The 18,646-nt window shown below is 42.7% G+C and overlaps 1 protein-coding gene across 5 annotated transcripts in view; it reads right to left on the bottom strand.

The window, feature by feature from the left end:
- The window catches only part of LOC137426754 (SPARC-related modular calcium-binding protein 1), a 160,219-nt gene that overhangs the window by 102,635 nt on the left and 38,938 nt on the right, over positions 1 to 18,646 (bottom strand). For all 5 annotated transcript variants that reach the window (XM_068115599.2, XM_068115598.2, XM_068115596.2 and 2 more), the window contains exons 8-12: positions 18,145 to 18,231; positions 12,368 to 12,415; positions 10,264 to 10,317; positions 7,394 to 7,589; positions 6,889 to 6,962 (exon numbers count right to left, since the gene is read on the bottom strand). In XM_068115599.2, coding sequence (XP_067971700.2) covers positions 6,889 to 6,962; positions 7,394 to 7,589; positions 10,264 to 10,317; positions 12,368 to 12,415; positions 18,145 to 18,231 — 459 coding nt within the window. The remainder of the gene's footprint in view (positions 1 to 6,888; positions 6,963 to 7,393; positions 7,590 to 10,263; positions 10,318 to 12,367; positions 12,416 to 18,144; positions 18,232 to 18,646) is intronic.

Raw genomic sequence — 18,646 nt, 5'->3', positions numbered from 1 at the left:
ATGACATACCTAAAAACAGTAAGTTTGTTGTTTGGAATGATTTTCAATTTGGTTTCATTGCCAGGCAGGCTGAAGCAATTTATTTATCACGCTGTGTGCAAGCGTGCTCGAGACGAATGGTAATAGTGGTGTCGCGTCAGATGGTTCCGTTAACACAGACCATCTGCGCCAGGGGTACAAGACCCAAGAGAATGACTAAAAGGGTGCTTAATTTTACTACACTGGGTTCAGAATATAACCAATACTAAGTTTCACCAAGGATCACCCATATGAACCCGATCCTGGTGGTGTTCGTGTGGGAATGCAGGAAAATGAGAAAATGTTTCTTTTGATTAAAATGGGGTTTATTTACAAAGTATTGGGGGGAAAAGGGTAGACAAGATGCTCAATAAACAGCAAAGATCTGGTGGCCGACGGATACAAGAATAGGTGAAGGAAGAAAATGCAATCTTATATACAGTGGAAACTAAAGCCTAACCACTAATGGTGCCGACAAATACCAGATTCACACAATGAAGGGGTAACAGGCAAGGACTTGTGCAGGTATGAGCTGGTTGTGGCTGCAGGATTGTGTGGCAGAATGCAATCATGGTACAAGGCGAAGTGGGGGGCTTAGGGAGAGAGAAATGGCAATGAGGAGTGATCACAATGAGGGAGGGGGACAAGACGATGGCGGCCAAGCAGAGGGACAGATCTGTTGAGCACATCCTCCTCAGGCAGAGACAAAAGGAAAGAGAGAGAGAAAAATGCTCACTTCTCCGTGCCCAAAGCTCAACTGCCGCGCTTAAATCAGCCTTAGCCCTCAAACTCTGAGACCGCCTTCATGGGTGGCAGGTCCCGTTATTGGTTGCTCGCAGTTTGTGGGCGTCAACCATCTTCTGGGCCGTCCCGCCACAGCTTACCTCGCCACCATGGCTTGCATTGCGCCGGACTAACAATCCATATAATGACGTTTCCTTCAAAATGCATAGCACGCTTTCTTTGTGTAAAGTCATCAGCCTAGCTTCTCCTATAAACAGGAAGTTTTGCACAACACAAACTTACTCTATCTACTTTAAGGTTTACACTCACATGCCTTCTCAGTGCACATTTTACAAGATGGCTTACCCCTGACAAATATCCTGTTACAAGGGGAATCGAAGCTACACAATTCACACAGTCCAAAAAAAGTCTACTCCCCCCATCCCCCCTCCCTCCCACCTTCTACAGTGTCTGAAAATAAAAGATTAGTGGAAATTTAATAGTTCCTCGATCATGGACTGACAGAAGGACATAGCGAGACTATTGCTTAATCATGGTTTGTGCTACGCACACAGGGTAATACTAGTTTGAGATCAACTTCTGGATCTCATCCAATGTATGACAAAACCATTCTTATCTCACACAACCATTCACATTGCCCTTGTTTATCCAACAGATTCTTCTTTGGCAGCGGGTTATTTAACCAATTATGGTGTATGATATGCAGTTTCTAATTGATGCTTAACACCATTTTTGTGCCCCCACCCCCCACAACGCCCCACCAAAAAAAAAAAAAATTGCAATAGTGTGATATGAAGTAAAAAAAAAGAGAAGGAAAGAAAGTGTGTTTGATTGATGAAAAGAAATAAAGTGGCAAAAAACAATATTAAAAAGAGATGGTCATGATCACCGTAGACAAATTGCATTCAAGACTTAATTGTCTCCAGAAAATGGCCCAAAACTTCCGCAAGGAATCAGTGTAAGGCAGAACAAAGTTTTGAACCTCCAGAGCAAACCAAATATTTGATAACTACATTATTGTGCTGGCTTATGTTGCATTTTAATGACATGATGTTTTACACAGATGTACGGGTATGTACGCACTGAAGATCGTATGTCAACCCAAAACCCACCTGAGCTCTTATTCAGCTCTTGGTATGATAGGATGATCTTATGCAGACCTCAAGATCTCAAGGAGCTCTTATTCAGCTCTCTGTATAATAGGATATGATCTCGTGCAGACCCAAAACCGTCCTGAGCTCTTATTCATCTCTCTGTATAATAGGATATGATCTCATGCAGACCCAAAACCCTCCTGAGCTCTTACTCAGCTCTCAGGATGATTTGGCGATCTTATGCAGACGCAAAACCCTCCTAAGCTCTTATTCAGCTCTCCGTATAACAGGATATGATCTTATGCAGACCCAAAACCCTCCTGAGCTCGTATTCAGCTCTCAGAATGATAGGATGATCTCACGCAGACCTCAAGCTCTCCTGAGCTCTTATTCAGCTCTCCGTATAATAGGATATGATCTTATGCAGACCCAAAACCCTCCTGAGCTCTTATTCATCTCTCGGTATAATAGTATATGATCTCATGCAGACACAAAACCCTCCTGAGCTCTTATTCAGCTCTCAGAATGATAGGATGATCTTATGCAGACCTCAAGCTCTCCTGAGCTCTTATTCAGCTCTCCATATCATAGGACATGATCTTATGCAGACCCAAAACCCTCCTGAGCTCTTATTTAACACTCTGTATAATAGAATATGATCTTATGCAGACCCAAAACCCTCCTGAGCTCGTATTAAGCTCTCAGTAGGATTGGATGATCTTATGCAGACCCAAAACCCTCCTGAGCTCTTACTCAGCTCTCCGTGTAATTGGATATGATCTTATGCAGACCCAAAACCCTCATGAGCTCTTATTCAGCTCTCAGAATGAGAGGATGATCTTATGCAGACGTCAAGCTCTCCTGAGCTCTTATTCAGCTCTCCGTATAATAGGATATGATCTTATGCAGACCCAAAACCCTCCTGAGCTCTTATTCAGCTCTCGGTATGATAGGATGATCTTATGCAGACCTCAAGGTCTCAAGGAGCGCTTATTCAGCTCTCTGTATGAAAGGATATGATCTCATGCAGACCCAAAACCATGCTGAGCTCTTATTCAGCTCTCTGTACAATAGGATATGATCTCATGCAGACCCAAAACGCTCCTGAGCTCTTATTCAGCTCTCCGTATAATAGGATTTGATCTTATGCAGACCCAAAACCCTCCTGAGCTCTTATTCAGCTCTCTGTATAATAGGATATGATATTATGCAGACCCAAAACTCTCCTGAGCTCTTATTCAGCTCTCCCTATAATAGGATATGATGTTATGCAGACCCAAAACTCTCCTGAGCTCTTATTCAGCTCTCTGTATAATAGGATATGATCTTATGCAGACCCAAAACTCTCCTGAGCTTTTATTCAGTTTGTGGTATAATAGGATGATCTTATGCAGACCCACCACCCTCCCGAGCTCTTATTCAGCTCTCCGTATAATAGGATATGATCTTATGCAGACGCAAAACCCACTTGAGCTCTTATTCAGCTCTCCGTATAATAGGACATGATCTTATGCAGACCCAAAACCCTCCTAAGCTCTTATTCAGCTCTCCGTATAATAGGATATGATCTTATGCAGACCCAAAACCCCCCTGAGCTCTTATTCAGCTCTCAGAATGATAGGATGATCTTATGCAGACCCAACACCCTCCTAAGCTCTTATTCAGCTCTCCGTATAATAGGATATGATCTTATGCAGATGCAACACCCTCCTGATCTCTTATTCATCTCTTCGTATAATAGGATATGATCTAATGCAGACCCAAAAACCCTCCTGAGCTCTTATTCAGCTTTCTGTATAATAGGATATGATCTTATGCAGACCCAAAACCCTCCTGAGCTCTTATTCATCTCTCCGTATAATAGTACATGATCTCATGCAGACCCAAAACCCTCCTGAGCTCTTATTCAGCTCTCTGTATGACACGATGATCTTATGCAGACCTCAAGATCTCAAGGAGCTCTTATTGAGCTCTCTGTATAATAGGATATGATCTCATGCAGACCCAAAACCCTCCTGAGCTCTTATTCAGTTCTCTTTATAATAGTATATGATCTCATGCAGACCCAAAACCCTGCTGAGCTCTTATTCAGCTCTCTGTATAACAGGATATGATATTATGCAGACCAAAAACCCTCCTGGGGTCTTATTCAGCTCTCCATAGAATAGGATATGATCTTATGCAGACCCAAAACCCTCCTGAGCTCTTATTCAGCTCTCCATATAATAGGATATGATCTTATGCAGACCCAAAACCCTCCTGAGCTCTTATTCAGCTCTCCGTATAATAGGATATGAGCTTATGCAGACCCAAAACTCTCCTGAGCTTTTATTCAGCTCTCCGTATAATAGGATATGATCTTATGCAGACCCAAAACCCTCCTGAGCTCTTATTCAGCTCTCCGTATAATAGGATATGAGCTTATGCAGACCCAAAACTCTCCTGAGCTTTTATTCAGTTCGTGGTATGATAGGATGTAAAAATGCAGAATTACAGATATATTCATGCTGAAAAACAACAGAAAATGGTATGAAAACAAATCAAAGGTTCCCTGAAAACTAGAGATAAAAGCCTTATACAAGCAAGTTCACCAATTTCTGTCACACAAACCAACTTTCTGTGCTTCCAAAATGTTAATTATTTGATCATAAGAGAAATCAGTTGTTGAAAAAGCATTAATTTGTGATGGAGGAATTTCCTCTGATGGGAAGGAAGGTTGCTGGGATCAAAGTAGGAAAAATATATTTTGGTGGTCTTACGTTCTGGAGGAACACCTGCTTTTCCAGATCATGCACTGGGGTGGGTCAGGGAAAAGTTGGCCCAAGTCTTTCACGAACCGGCTGGCCGAGCTTGACGTTTGACTAAGTATAGGTTAGAGGAGGAATTTGTCATTTGTTTGGGTTGTCGTGCCGGTGATGGCTCGCCTACTCTTCACAGAGGGGACCATGGGATATTAATGACCACCAACTAATGCGAGCAAGCAGATAGAACGTCCAGTAAATAACCTCCATACGAGAGACGGTTCACGCATTGATGGATGTTTCGGCATGCAAAACACCTGGATGACAGTTTATACCTAGGTCGAGGTTCAAACACAAACTAGACAGCCAGAGGGAGCCCACGTGGACTGTGCGACCTCTAGGCGATCTTGTCAGCCCGACTGGAGGAACATAATAATATATTTTTTGTTTGTTTGTTTTAAATAATCACAGTCACGTGTTTGCAATCCCTTTTTGGTAGACAGTCGCCATGTCAGCATGACTTGATGCAGAATGTGCATAGGACAGTCATTTGAAACGCAAGTACACTGATTTGGTAATGATCTTGTGCAGAACAAAGTTCCAGACATACTTTGATGTTCACAAGTGGCACGTTTGAAAGGCTGGTTACATCAAGAACGCTGAATTTGCTCCCGCATTCGTTTGGTTCGGAAGTACTTCATGGACGAGTAAAAACACGACACAATAACGGAATGACGGAAACTGTCTGATCGATGGAATTCAAACTGATCCCTTTTTAAGCGACAAGGATCCTTTCATCTTATGCCGCTCAGTACCAGGAAAGAAGGGAAAAATGGCATAGCCTGCGGGATGAGAACAGTTTTTCTGCAATTCAAACAAAATCCAGGTTTGAATTCTGCTTAATCTAAATCTTTCTGACACACAAACACACAAACACACACACACTCACACATACACACACAAACACATAAACACACACACAAACACACAATGCACACAAACACAAACACACACACAAACACACACACAAGCTCACACACACAAACACACATACACACACTCACACACACACAAACACACAATGTTCACACACACAAACACAAACATGCTCACACACACACAACACACACACACGCTCACACACACACAAACACACACATGCTCACACACACACACAAACACACACCCACATACACAAACACACACATGCTCAAACACACACACACACACACACAAACACAGATACACATGCTCACACACACAAACACACACACACGCTCACACACACACAGACACACACATGCTCACACACACACACAAACACACACCCACATACACAAACACACACATGCTCAAACATACACACACACACACAAACACAGATACACATGCTCACACACACAAACACATGCTCACGCACACACAAACACACAATGCTCACACACACACAAACACACATTCTCACAAACACACATGCTCACCCACACACAAACACACATGCTCACACACACACAAACACACATGCTCACAAACACACAATGCTCACACACACACAAACACACATGCTCACAAACACACACATGCTCACACACACACAAACACACACATGCTCACCCACACACAAACACACAATGCTCACACACACAAAAACACACATGCTCGAACACACACACACACACACACACACACACACACACACACACACACACACACACACAAACACACACACATACACAAACACGCACAAGCACACACACACAAACACAAACACACACAAGCTCACAGATACACAAACACACAAAGGCTCACACACACAAACACACGCTCACACAAACACAAACATGCTCACACACACACATGCTCACACACACAAAAACACATACTCGAACACACACACAAACACACACACACACATACACAAACACGCACAAGCACACACACACACACATACACAAACACACACAAGCTCACACATACACAAACACACACAAGCTCACACACACACACACACACACACACACACACACACACACACACACACACACACACACACACACCCTCCCCCTGTTAACTTATGACTTGTAAAGAGATTTAAAGCTGAAAGCTGCAAGGAAAAAATACAATGAACGAAATGGATGCAAGGAAGAAACAAAATGTACAACAATAATGTCGAGACGCCAGCAATAAAGGAATATTTCACCAGCAATGATAATTTAAAATCACACATAAAAACAAAAACAGCAAGAAAAGAACAAAAGATAAAATAAATAAACAAACGAGATCATACTTACCTTGCAGCCTTCTGTCCTGGAATGGATCCTCTTGATCAACACGAGCTTCGCTGTCACAGTTCGGCATCTCATCTCTGCCAATACATCAGCAAATATGATTAGAAATAGGTTTCTGCTGTGAAGAGGAAGAAAAAGCCAGAATTTGAAGAACATGTGAACATTGACTACTGCGGGCTGTAAGGTATACATGCCATTCATGGCAGGACTTATATGGAGTGAATTTCAAGGACAGAATGCAACTACAAAGTATCATCTGTTCAAGAAAATGATGAGTAGACAAGTGTAGAGTCACTCCAATCTATTGAAATACAAAGGTGATTACTCTTCTTTTGGGAAAACAATTGTACACAGCTAAAATTAATGCATGTTGTACACACAAGAATGTTTTATATTTGACTTTATTGTTTTACAGCTACTCATAAACACACAAGTTGTACACTGAAATTAAAACATTCCTCACTCTCCTTTCTCAGCTCTTGCCTAACTGAAGAGGTGGCAAGCTTACTGCTTGGAGGTGCCAGGGATGGGCCGGCCTGTGTCGACCAGCACGCACCAGCAATAGCGCGTCGCTTGGTGACACTGCACAGAGTGGTACAGGCCACCGTCGGTGCACTCGGGCAAGAAGGATGGGGCCCACGGGCGCTCTTTGGCCTGCTCGGCCAGAAGTCGTCGCTCTTCATTGCAAGAATGCCGTCGAGTCACTGTCAAAAGTAAATATGCGGGATGTAGGAATACAGTGCAATTATGAGATGGGAATATGAAACTTTTACTGTGGCGGTGGCGATGCATGGTAGGGTAGGCCTGGATATGATCAACTCACAAAAGGGACAGCATGATTGAAAAAACTAGAACAATGCGACTGTGTTGCCAATATGCCTCCGCATAGTCCCACAATGGGTAGATGCCATCACTCTGCATATGTATGGGTAGGGCATCACGTTTGTGAAGTTTCGTGTTGATCGGATAAGATTCGTTTTTCTATCCAAGATGGCTGCCAAACCACGTGACCTATGACACCATCATTTTCAAACTATATGCAACAGTGCTGTTAGATGATATTTGTAAAATTTCGCATCGATAGGGTGAGCGGTTTCAGAGATATAATTATTTAATATTATCCTTCAATCCAATATGGCTGCCAAACCATGTGACCTATGATGTCATAAATTTCATGTCAATACAAATGGGTCATAGATCATGTGCATGCAATTTCAGATTTTTAGGATAAGGAATTCGATTAAAACCTTTTTGACTGGTATACCACTTCACCTATGATGTCATCATGATCATGCTTTTCTTCCCCTTTGGGAGTACGTGACAATGTGTCAAGTTTCAAATTTTTCCATTCAGTGGTTTCTGAGAAATATTTTTTAATTATTTCCTTTTAATCCAAGATGGCTGCCATACCACGTGACATGACGTCGCATTTATCATAAAAACATTCTGCATGGGTGTTACTCCTACCCTGAAAGTTTCGTCTCAATCGGGTATACGGTTGCTGAGAAAAACGAGGTTTAGCCCGTATGGACGGACGGACGGACGTACTGACAAACAGACGAACATACATAATGCCTCCGGCGACTTTGTCGGCAGAGGCATAAAAACAAAGAAAAACGTCATGAAACACAAGGAATCAAACAGTCAAAATAAGCTCGACTGTGATTATATCTATTGTCATTCATTGAATGGACTATTTGATCATTTTTAATTTACAATAATCACGTACTGTATCACTGATAATTTGATGAATTTAACCTAAAAGATCTTTGGAATAACCCAAACTATTGCACAGTACTGTATATTTTTGCAGAAATGACTTCTGGGCGATAATAATGTATAGATTAGAATAGTTATTTCCATTAGTTCATGTTTTACCATAAGAGTGAGGTTCAATCAACTGAAATAGGAATATGCGTCCATAACCGTATATAAAGTATGTCGTCTCTCCTCCAAATGTCTGTGTCTAAAACCGCTTCTCCCTGAACCTCTTTAGTGTTTTTCCCTCTGTAAATCTGTCGTTATGTCCTTTTGAGAGATAGTGATCTCGAGGGACGATCAGGGCACAAGTTCTGGCACGCTCTCGCCAAGCCTCAAACATTTGGATGGGATCGAGAAGTTTCGAGGTGGGGTTTCGTCTTGCCTGGCACATCAATGGCCAATGAGCGCAGACCAGGAAGGATTTCTTTGCCACTCCGCACTCATTGGCCATTCAGGCGCCACTTACGCGGACCACACTCAGGTCTATTTTGAGGACCGAAAGTAGGTTAACCGACTTGGTTGCATGATCACAAGTAAATAATTGTTTGGTACGTCGTCCTGATGAGCCCATACTAAGGGCCAAACCATGGTCGATGGCTCCACTCACCTTTGCTTGTGACCTTTAAAATCTCGGTTTTATAAATAGACCTGAGTGTGGCCCACTGGCCCATGGAAGCCATCTGGAATTGGAGGTTAAGTGGTGTGCACATGAGCATGCTGCGTAATGCAATGTCGCCTTTATCGAGTCGGAGGGGGCGTTTCGGATATTTTGATTTCGCCCATCCGCAACACCACCTGATACGCACAGCAAGGCAGAGACAATGTGCTCATGTGGCAGATGACCATTTCTGCTCACACATAGTGCAGCTTTAGCTGATATGGGATGCAATCTGTGCCTTGCTGCTTCACCGAGCAAGGAGGTTTAATTCACATTATATGTATGTCAAAACCACCCAGGGTAATCATTGTTGTGGGGCTGCCGTGGCAGCACTGAACCTGCCTTTGGGCAGAAAACCAGAATCAATCAATCAATCAATATATGTAAATCCTGGTATTCCCCGTACAATCATTCAGATGTAAAAGATGGTCTGGTTTGCATCATGAGAGCTGGCCATTGGGTCAGTGCCATGGCCTAATGGGATAAAATGGTAAGCGTTTGAGAAAATAGTGAATTCAAAGTACAAACCGATTTATGAAGGAAATGAGAGAGATAAAATTTAAATAATTAATGCATGGAGTATGATGTGTTCAAGTGGCACACATGACAGGTTTGTAGGGATAATGCATTCCTTATGACAGACAAAATGGCCCCTTCCTGTTTTAAAGTGTCCTCCCTGTTCTAAAGTGTCCTCTTCATATGAAATAGTAGTAGTGGAGGGAGCAACTTAAAATTACTTTGTATAATGCCAGAAAACTTTCTTGTGGTACCTTGAGAGATATTCACTAAAACCGAAGCCAATACAGAGATTTAAAAAATCTTGGAAAAACATGGCCATATAAGATGTACTTTGTTGTAACTGCCATCATGTTTGCCTCATACCAGACGTACAACACATGGCTCAGAGGTTGAGAAAACACGAGGGAGCATCAGCTGCCAACACACCCGTCTGCACCCACCTTCTTCGGCTGCCCGTGTTGATTCCTCCGTCGTGGCATGTTCTACGGCTTGTACTGAGTGAAGGATGCAGATACTTTCAAAACATTCCATATCGTCAATTTAAGGCAAACACAATCTGTATTAAAACATCTTCCAGAACATTTTGGAATGTAGACTTTTGTGATTAGTTTGAAGCAACTCAAAATTAAATATTCCGAAAAATACATTTCTCAAATAACTGATGATGATGATGATGATGGGGGTAATAACAAAATGGGATGAAGCAAATGCAACAAAAAAGAGGAAAAAGGCCAGAAATTTGTTTTCGAGCAGCAATTCGAAATGCAGACATGACACGGCTTAGTAAAATCCACCACCATATACGAACCACAAAAATGTTTCCTTTAAAGTTAATAGTTGTACATATTCCTATAGTTGTTGTTGTTGTTCTCCTCCTCTTCCCTTTATGAGGAGTTAGGTCCGATGGCACCAAGCTCTTGCCCTGTCTTTACCACGGTCCTCCTCCACTTCCCTGTGTCCTCAGCCAACTCTCTCCACTCTCCAATCACAACATCAGAACATTCCCTTTCAATCTCCTTGAAATCTCTGTCTGTCATTACACCCTCTATGCTCCTCCACGCATTCACACCCACCTAAATCCTCCTCCACACCTCTGACTCGGACTTACCATCCCTGGTCATTGTTCCACCCTGATACTCAAACCTATTTCCTTGTCTGATCTCATTCCCCTCTAGCCTGATATTCATTTATGTTCTCTGCTGCCCAACCCACATCACCCCTGTCTTCTCCATACTCATCTTCAGCCCAGGTTTCTCAAATGCCTCTTTCCACTCCTTCAGCACTTCCTGCATCTCCCGCCCACTCTCCAGTACAACAGCCAGATCGGCCGCATACAATACCCTCCCCAGAATATCCATCATGTTTACCTTTCTGCGTACCAGCTCCATCATCATAATAAACAGGACCCAGGACCAACCAAAACTCAGCTTCCATTCATTCCTTTATACATCCCTTTCACCAGCCTAACTTCTACTTCCGGCACTCCCATCCATCTCAATGTCGGCATCACATCTAGAGTGTAGTTCATTAAACAGTCATCTAAGGCTCGCAGTAGACCTTGTACATAATCACATTCAGGACAAGGACATAAGATGTAATCAGTGCATTTTAACATTAATTACAAGGACATTAGTAGACAGAACAAGATTGACTGCACTGTGGTCACAACCTCTGTCCTCTGTCCTCTCAATTCCCTCATCCTTATTGAAGTAATTATACAATTCATCTCCGAGGGTCTTCGTCGTTTGGTTCAATATCAATTCGGAGTCTGACGGACAGCCGGGTCTGGTTTTACACCCCTAAGATTTTACATTACACTGGAAGATCCCCCTCCGACCCTTCCAATCAACACTCGACCCAAACAGAGTCAAGGGAAATCTGATGCAACAAAGCCGGGCAGTGTATAATCAGCAGAGGCCTACCAGAAAAAGCCTGATGTCTTAGGCCCACCAGAAAACTAAGATGGTGGGTAGATTATATTATTGTTGGCTGGGCGCCATGGTGGGTTGACTCAAGCAACAAATGTGGGTGGGGCCCGGCAGCTGTCGGGTGCACATTTCAAAAATCGACCCCCAAAAAGAACCACACCAACAACCACGAGGAGCTTTGTAGACCTGCGACGTAAGCATAGTGCATAGAATTCCAGTCTGGGATTTCAGTATCATGAGCCGTAGGCCAAACATGGCACATCTGCCAAACAGGCACATCCTAACAGACAATACCATCATATCTAATCCTCTTCCCGAGGTTCTATTGTCCTGGATCTCCATATTTTCCTGTCTGATGTCCAATCTATAATGCAGCAATTCACCTGTCCTTCAAACCCAAACGACCTCAACCAGGGACTCACTTATTTGTCTCCCTTTAAATATCTTGCCTTCAACCTTACGATTAATGCACCCATTACGTGCCCCCCAAAAGTTTGCCTTCCTCATCGCTAACTTGCCTAAAATAGCCGAAACTTCACAACTTGCTCAAATACATTGCAGGGATATAGTATAGAGATCATACATTATAAAGATTAGGATAAGAGGAATCACAAACCTCTTTGCCTTCTTATACCTTGAGAACGCCTCCTTTCAGCAGTAGCACCTTGAAGGATATACAAATGTTTGCAATACAACATTTATACATTTAATCGAGTGCAGTTGTTAATTCGCAAATCACAAAAAGATTCCATCATGAGAACAACAACTCAGTCTTAACCAAAGACAAAAACTGCAGAAAGCAAAACAAAACAAGAAAGAGTAATCAGAGATTGCAGACCGTCGCCAGGACGTGTTTTAGTGGTTTTTAAGGCTTATGTGTTAAAACAAAATATGGCGGCCGAACCACGTGACCGATGACGTCATCATTTTTTGTCTCCACCAATAATTTATCCATAGATGCTCAAGAAATTTCATCTTGATCAGATGAAGTTTTTTACTTGTCGAATTATGACGTCATAATGGAGGCACCTATGACATCATTAACATATGTTATTCCCCATGGACAGTTTTTACAATGAGCCATGTCTCAAATTTTTATAATCCGTAATTTAGGAGATATCGAGGTGCAAAGTTTTTCGGTTTTTCAAAGACGGCGCCCATACCACGTGACCTATGACGTCATAATTATCATTACAATATATTCTACAGGATGAGGTGCACCTATCGTGAAAATTTCCTGTCAATCGGACCAACGGTTGCAGAGAAAATCATATTTATTCTGTGCGGAGAAACAGACAAACAGACAAACAAACAAACAAACAAACGGAATCAAATGCAATACCCTCTCCTCTGGCGCGAGCAATAAGCATCTCCACCAAGTCTATCAATGGAGCAAAATAGAGGAAGGCAAGACTTTGACAAGCCCAATGTCGGTGTGCTTTGGTGGACAACCAGAAACAACTATTTTCACCAGTCATAAGCAAGTGCATCAGGTATTAGCGAAATTAATGCAACCAGGAAAAACTCTCACTCTGGGTGATCAATAGCGGCCAATTATTTTGACGACATAGTTATTTCCAAAACTCGTTTCAGAAGTGGGTTTGTAACAGCAGTCAGACAATAGCTTCACATGTGAGGCAATTTAGAAAAAAGCATTAGACATTAGCAACGAGAAGTAGGTCAATGATAAAGTTAACATGTTGCCAATGAAGGCAATGCATGTGCATGCAAGACTGGGGGCTTGAAGGTAAGGACCCCAGGACAGCTTCTTGTATTTGTTTACAACTAGGGCATGCCCGTACTATATATATATCTAAAATTATATCCCCCCCCCTCTATTTACATGAAATGGTTTGGTCCAAAGCGAACGGCTTGCGAGTACGGTGACAATCCCCCCCCCCTCTATTTACATGAAATGGTTTGGTCCAAAGCGAACGGCTTGCGAGTACGGTGACAATCCCCCCCCTCTATTTACATGAAATGGTTTGGTCCAAAGCGAACGGCTTGCGGAGTTTGGTAAAGAAATCGCCATAACGTGCACAAACGCGCAGGAAAGCGAAAGAATCGCAAATTAGTTTTAATTAGTTTTAAAACATAGTTTAACGCCAACATAGCGGCAACATAGTTTGCCAACGTGAAATAAATGAATACGCTCTCAAATGTGCCGTCCGAGGCAGAGTCTGTTCGGCACGTTCGGCACACGTGATAGCTCGCTGCTCTCTGATTGGTTGAATCGTTTTTTGGACATAGCTCGGTAACTACTTGTCCGATTAATATGAAACCTTGAAAAGGCACATCCTCGGGTCCCCAGCAATATACCTGGCAAGTTTCAAGTATATCGAACCCGTGGTTGTCGAGAAACAGCGGTCACAGACATACAGACATACATACAGAGATTACTGGAATTATAGATAGATGTTGAGGATCGCACTGGAGCTCGAACATAGAATGGATCACGATTAACAGATCAAAAGAAACAGTAGAGACAGAGAGAGGGGTAGAGAAAGGGAGAGAGGGGGCACACCAACAACATGGATGAGAGATAAAATAGAGGAAGACTTGGACAAATAACAGAGGTGGGGAAGAATGGGGGGTATGGGAGGTGACAGGGGAAGACAAGATTGATCCAGCCACAAACTCTCAAGAAGGAAATTTGGAAACTTGGAAAAGTGTGGAAAAACAAGAAAACAGGTGTAGAAAAGTCATTGTTTTGGATGGGGGATGGATGATCTGATATGGTGGTGAACAGCTGTCTTGGAGACCTGGAGGAGAAAATGAGATTGAAGAGAACATGGAAGTTGGATGCACAGGTGGGAAAAAAGTAGAACGAATGAATGGAGATGAGCAGTGTTTCTAGATTTTGAGGGTTTCCACCAGGAGGCAGTTGCTAGTGGACCATGTACACCCTGCATAAACCCGGGAGAAAGGGGGACACAGCACTGAGGATGCAAGACCAGAAAGGAAGCAGTAGAAGACAGAGACAGCCGACCTGTTTGTGTTGAGAAAGTGACACACGCATAGATGCAGCTTATTCACCAGAACTTCCAAAGATCTTGAAAGCCTTGGTTTCCACAGAATCACCCCGATTAAGGTGTGATGCGGGGGAGCCAACCCAGAGCGGAGAGCAGTACTCCATAAAGCTACGGATTAAGGCCTTGTAGGTGGAAAAAAGTTCAATGTCTTTCTGTCTTCTACCGACTCCTCTCTCCGGCCTAGCCCCCCCCCCCACCCCCCAGCCCTGTCTGTGCTCTTTCTCCCAAACATTCCTGCAGGTCGCACAAGATCTGCCAGCAACCGTCTTCTGGTGAAACTGCCAAAATCAAGACACTCTGCTCACCTTCACTCTTTCATTCCTCTTTTCTCCCACCTCTGGTACAAACTCCCTCACTCTCTTCAATCCCACTCCTCCCTCCAGGTCTTTAAAACAGCTGTTCACCACCATCTCTTATCTTCCCCCATCCAAAACCTTGATCTTTTCTACCCCCGTTAATTCACCCCAGATCCACTTTTTTGAAATACTGACTTCTTTCCAGGAAGTCCTAGCAGTGTCCATGTGTTTCTTTTACCTCTCCCACCCTCCCACCCTCCCCTTCCCATGCCCCCTCCCCTCAAGCGCTCTCCCTCCCACAGATCTCCCGATGTCCCTGCTCTCAAATGTGCCAAGGATGGAATTTGCATGAAGTCGGCGACTGGCTTTGGGGACCAACTTAAAAGTGTGGTTTGCCCAAGAAAAAACGAAGAAAAACCAAGATCAATATATTTGCTCAAGAAAAAGAGTTGTTGATTGACGCATAATTTTCTCGACTCAATCACTCGACGCATAATTTCATATTTTTAATTTTGTTTTGAAGAGTGCATGCAAAAAATGTGCGGCCAACAATGTCTGGAACCTGAATATACACCAAATTTCCGACATTGAACATCAAAAGAATAACGCCGATAATTTCAAGTAATACACCGTATCTGATTTTATCAAAGACTGTTCCTCAGCTGTTAAAAATTCACCTTTTAAAAGTTTCATCAAGGCAGGAAAAAATGATTAGAACAAGCATGGTGGGTGAAAGAGCACGAGTTGTTAAGGATGCAACTAAGTGTTGGAAGTTTAATTAGGAATGCATGAGCTGTCAAATAAAGTGTGCAGCCATGGGATCGTGGCACGGATGCTGGAATTAACTGCGAGTGGAAATCCTTTTCCTGTACGCGTTAAACATAGTCGGTCATTCATGAATGAACAAGAAGAGCAGTGTTGGTAAACAATGGTACACTTGGGGTCAGGAGGATCCAACTGAGTTAAAAACGAGTCTTTAAAGCCAGAGATACAACCCAAATTTAGACAAATTGATCAAGCGTTGTTTAACAAGAATCACCACCGCACTGCGGTCACTACCTGCAACAAAATGCGGTGACGGGCCGATTGGGAAACACGCATTTAAAGCACTCTTTAAAAATGACCAGCACACTTGGGAAACACATTTAATGCGCTATTAAAAGATTAACTCGCCATCTCTCATCCATGTTACCCCCCGCCACGGTTATATCAGAATAAGCCAATTTGTCACACCATCAGATTGTTTAACCTCAAAATGGGGCCGTTCAAAAATTATGTAACGCTATTTTTTAGGGAGCCGTGTAACGTGTGCGCTGACGGGCTGGATTAAACCTAACTAATCATTTTTATTCGACATTGATTAGATTTTTCGGAGTTCCTCATTGTGAGTAACACTCGACCAAAACAAATCCAATGGAAATCTGATGCAACAAACCCAGGCGGTGTATAATCAGTAGAGGCCTACAGGCCTGATGTCTTCGGCTCATCAGAAAACCAAGATGGGGGCCATATTTCATCTGGGTGACATGGTTGGTGGAATCAAGCGACAAATGTGGGTGGGATCTGGCAGCTGTTTGACCAATGGGTGCACATTTTAAAAGGTGACCCCCCAAAAATAACCAGAACAACAACAGGCACAACAATTCCATGCGGAGCCCTTGTTGATCTGTGACATGTCACAGATAAAAAGACTGCGATTTCCTTGTAGGTGGCAAATATTGTTTCCTCTACCAGGATTTAAAAGTCTCAATAGTAATAATACAATAAACTTGCCTAAAGTCGGTGGTTGCAATATCACGTGGCTATTTGTCACACACACACACACACACACACACACACACACACACACACACACACACACACACACACACACACACACACACACACACACACACACACACGAATATATTTTGCATTGCAAAATAACATATTATGTCAAGTATGCTATAGAAAGTCTGTATCCATTGTATAGTTTTTGCTTGTAGAGTTTTTGATATATAAAGTCTGTATCCATTTTACAAAGACACCCCCATATGGGTATGTAACATATCGTCCTGGATGGAAATTTTAAAAAGGCTCCATTAGCTTTTGCGCATTTAAATCTTGAATCATCATGTGGAGTTTCAAAATGATCCGTTGAGCAGATAAAAAAGAAACGGAGTAGGAGGGAAAAAACAAAAATACTAGAACGGGCACTCGGTAGAGCGCATACCTTCGCCGCAGCTACTGTTCTGTACTTGGCATGGGAGTGTAGGGAACAGAACAGTGAACAGTTTGGTGCTGATTTCATGCAAATCGGATAAGAATTGACCGAGTTATGACAAAAAACGCACATTTTGCAAGGTCGTGACCCCCCTGACCTTTGACCCCCAACCGCTAACAAGGGTAATGTCTTCACTGGGTCATGTCGTATATCACAAGATCGGGCATTGAATTCTGAACATTTTGGCATTAGTTGCATGCCAATTGGATAAAAATTGACCGCGCTATGGTAAAAATACGATTTTGACCTTTTCGTGACCTTGACCTTGACCTTTGACCCGATTGCTCCCAAAATCTAATCAAATGTGTCCCGTATAATAACCAATCATCCCACCAAATTTCATGCAATTCGGTTGAATACTTTTTGAGTTATGCGAATAACATACACACACACACACACACACAGACATACAAATAAATACACAGCGATCAAAACATAACCTTCCGCTTTTGCGAAGGTAATAATAATGGACCGACTGCCGAGCTGAATAACTCAAGGACATCGTTATATGGCTTTGAGCTAAAAAGGATCGGCCGTGCACATTAAATATCCCACGGTGTGCTTCGCCAAAAGCAGGCGAGCTATCGCCGGCACCGTGAACAAATTACACATTCCTGCTCCAGCTTACACAGGGCACCGCATCAGCAGCACAGCTGTGCCCCCAGCAAATTATACTACCCACAGCCACGTGCCGTACACCAAAGAAGAAGAAGAAGAAGAGGAGGATTAGGCGACAAAGGAAACTCCTCACACAGTGTGCAATGAGAGACGCAGAGGATCGATAAAACTTTACATGACTTACCTCTGTTATTGACGCGAGGCCGCCTTCCGTCCGGCTTCTGCACCAGGTACATCTGGCTGTTCAGCAGAGAGGGCACACCAGTCTCACCTGCTTGCCACAAATGGTTAACCATTTCATTTTTGCACAACTTCTTGGATTGTAAATCTTTCAAAACCAACTTTCAATTTTGTTTTTCAATATCCCTCTCACTTATGACGTCTCATATCTTAAGGGAAGACTCAAATTTCAAAGACAATTTTGAATAATAGAACATTTTGTCATAATTGCATGAAGTGTTTGCACGTGATGATTTTAGTCTCAGATAATTGCAAATACAGCACTCTTACCTGATGCTGTATGGTAAGAGTACTGCATCCAATTTTTCACTTTTTGTTGCCTTATTTCCAAGAATTAAATTGCATCAAATCAGACTTTTTCCACCTTTATTTACACCGTAACCCACAACTTCCAAGTAAAAAACAAATTATACAAATTTCAGAAAATTAATCAAAATACAAAACTA

The sequence above is a fragment of the Myxine glutinosa genome, chromosome 5 (genome assembly GCF_964187855.1).
Source record: "Myxine glutinosa chromosome 5, kmMyxGlut1.1, whole genome shotgun sequence".
Taxonomy (NCBI): Eukaryota; Metazoa; Chordata; class Myxini; order Myxiniformes; family Myxinidae; genus Myxine; species Myxine glutinosa.
This window is presented reverse-complemented; position numbering and strand designations above follow the sequence as displayed.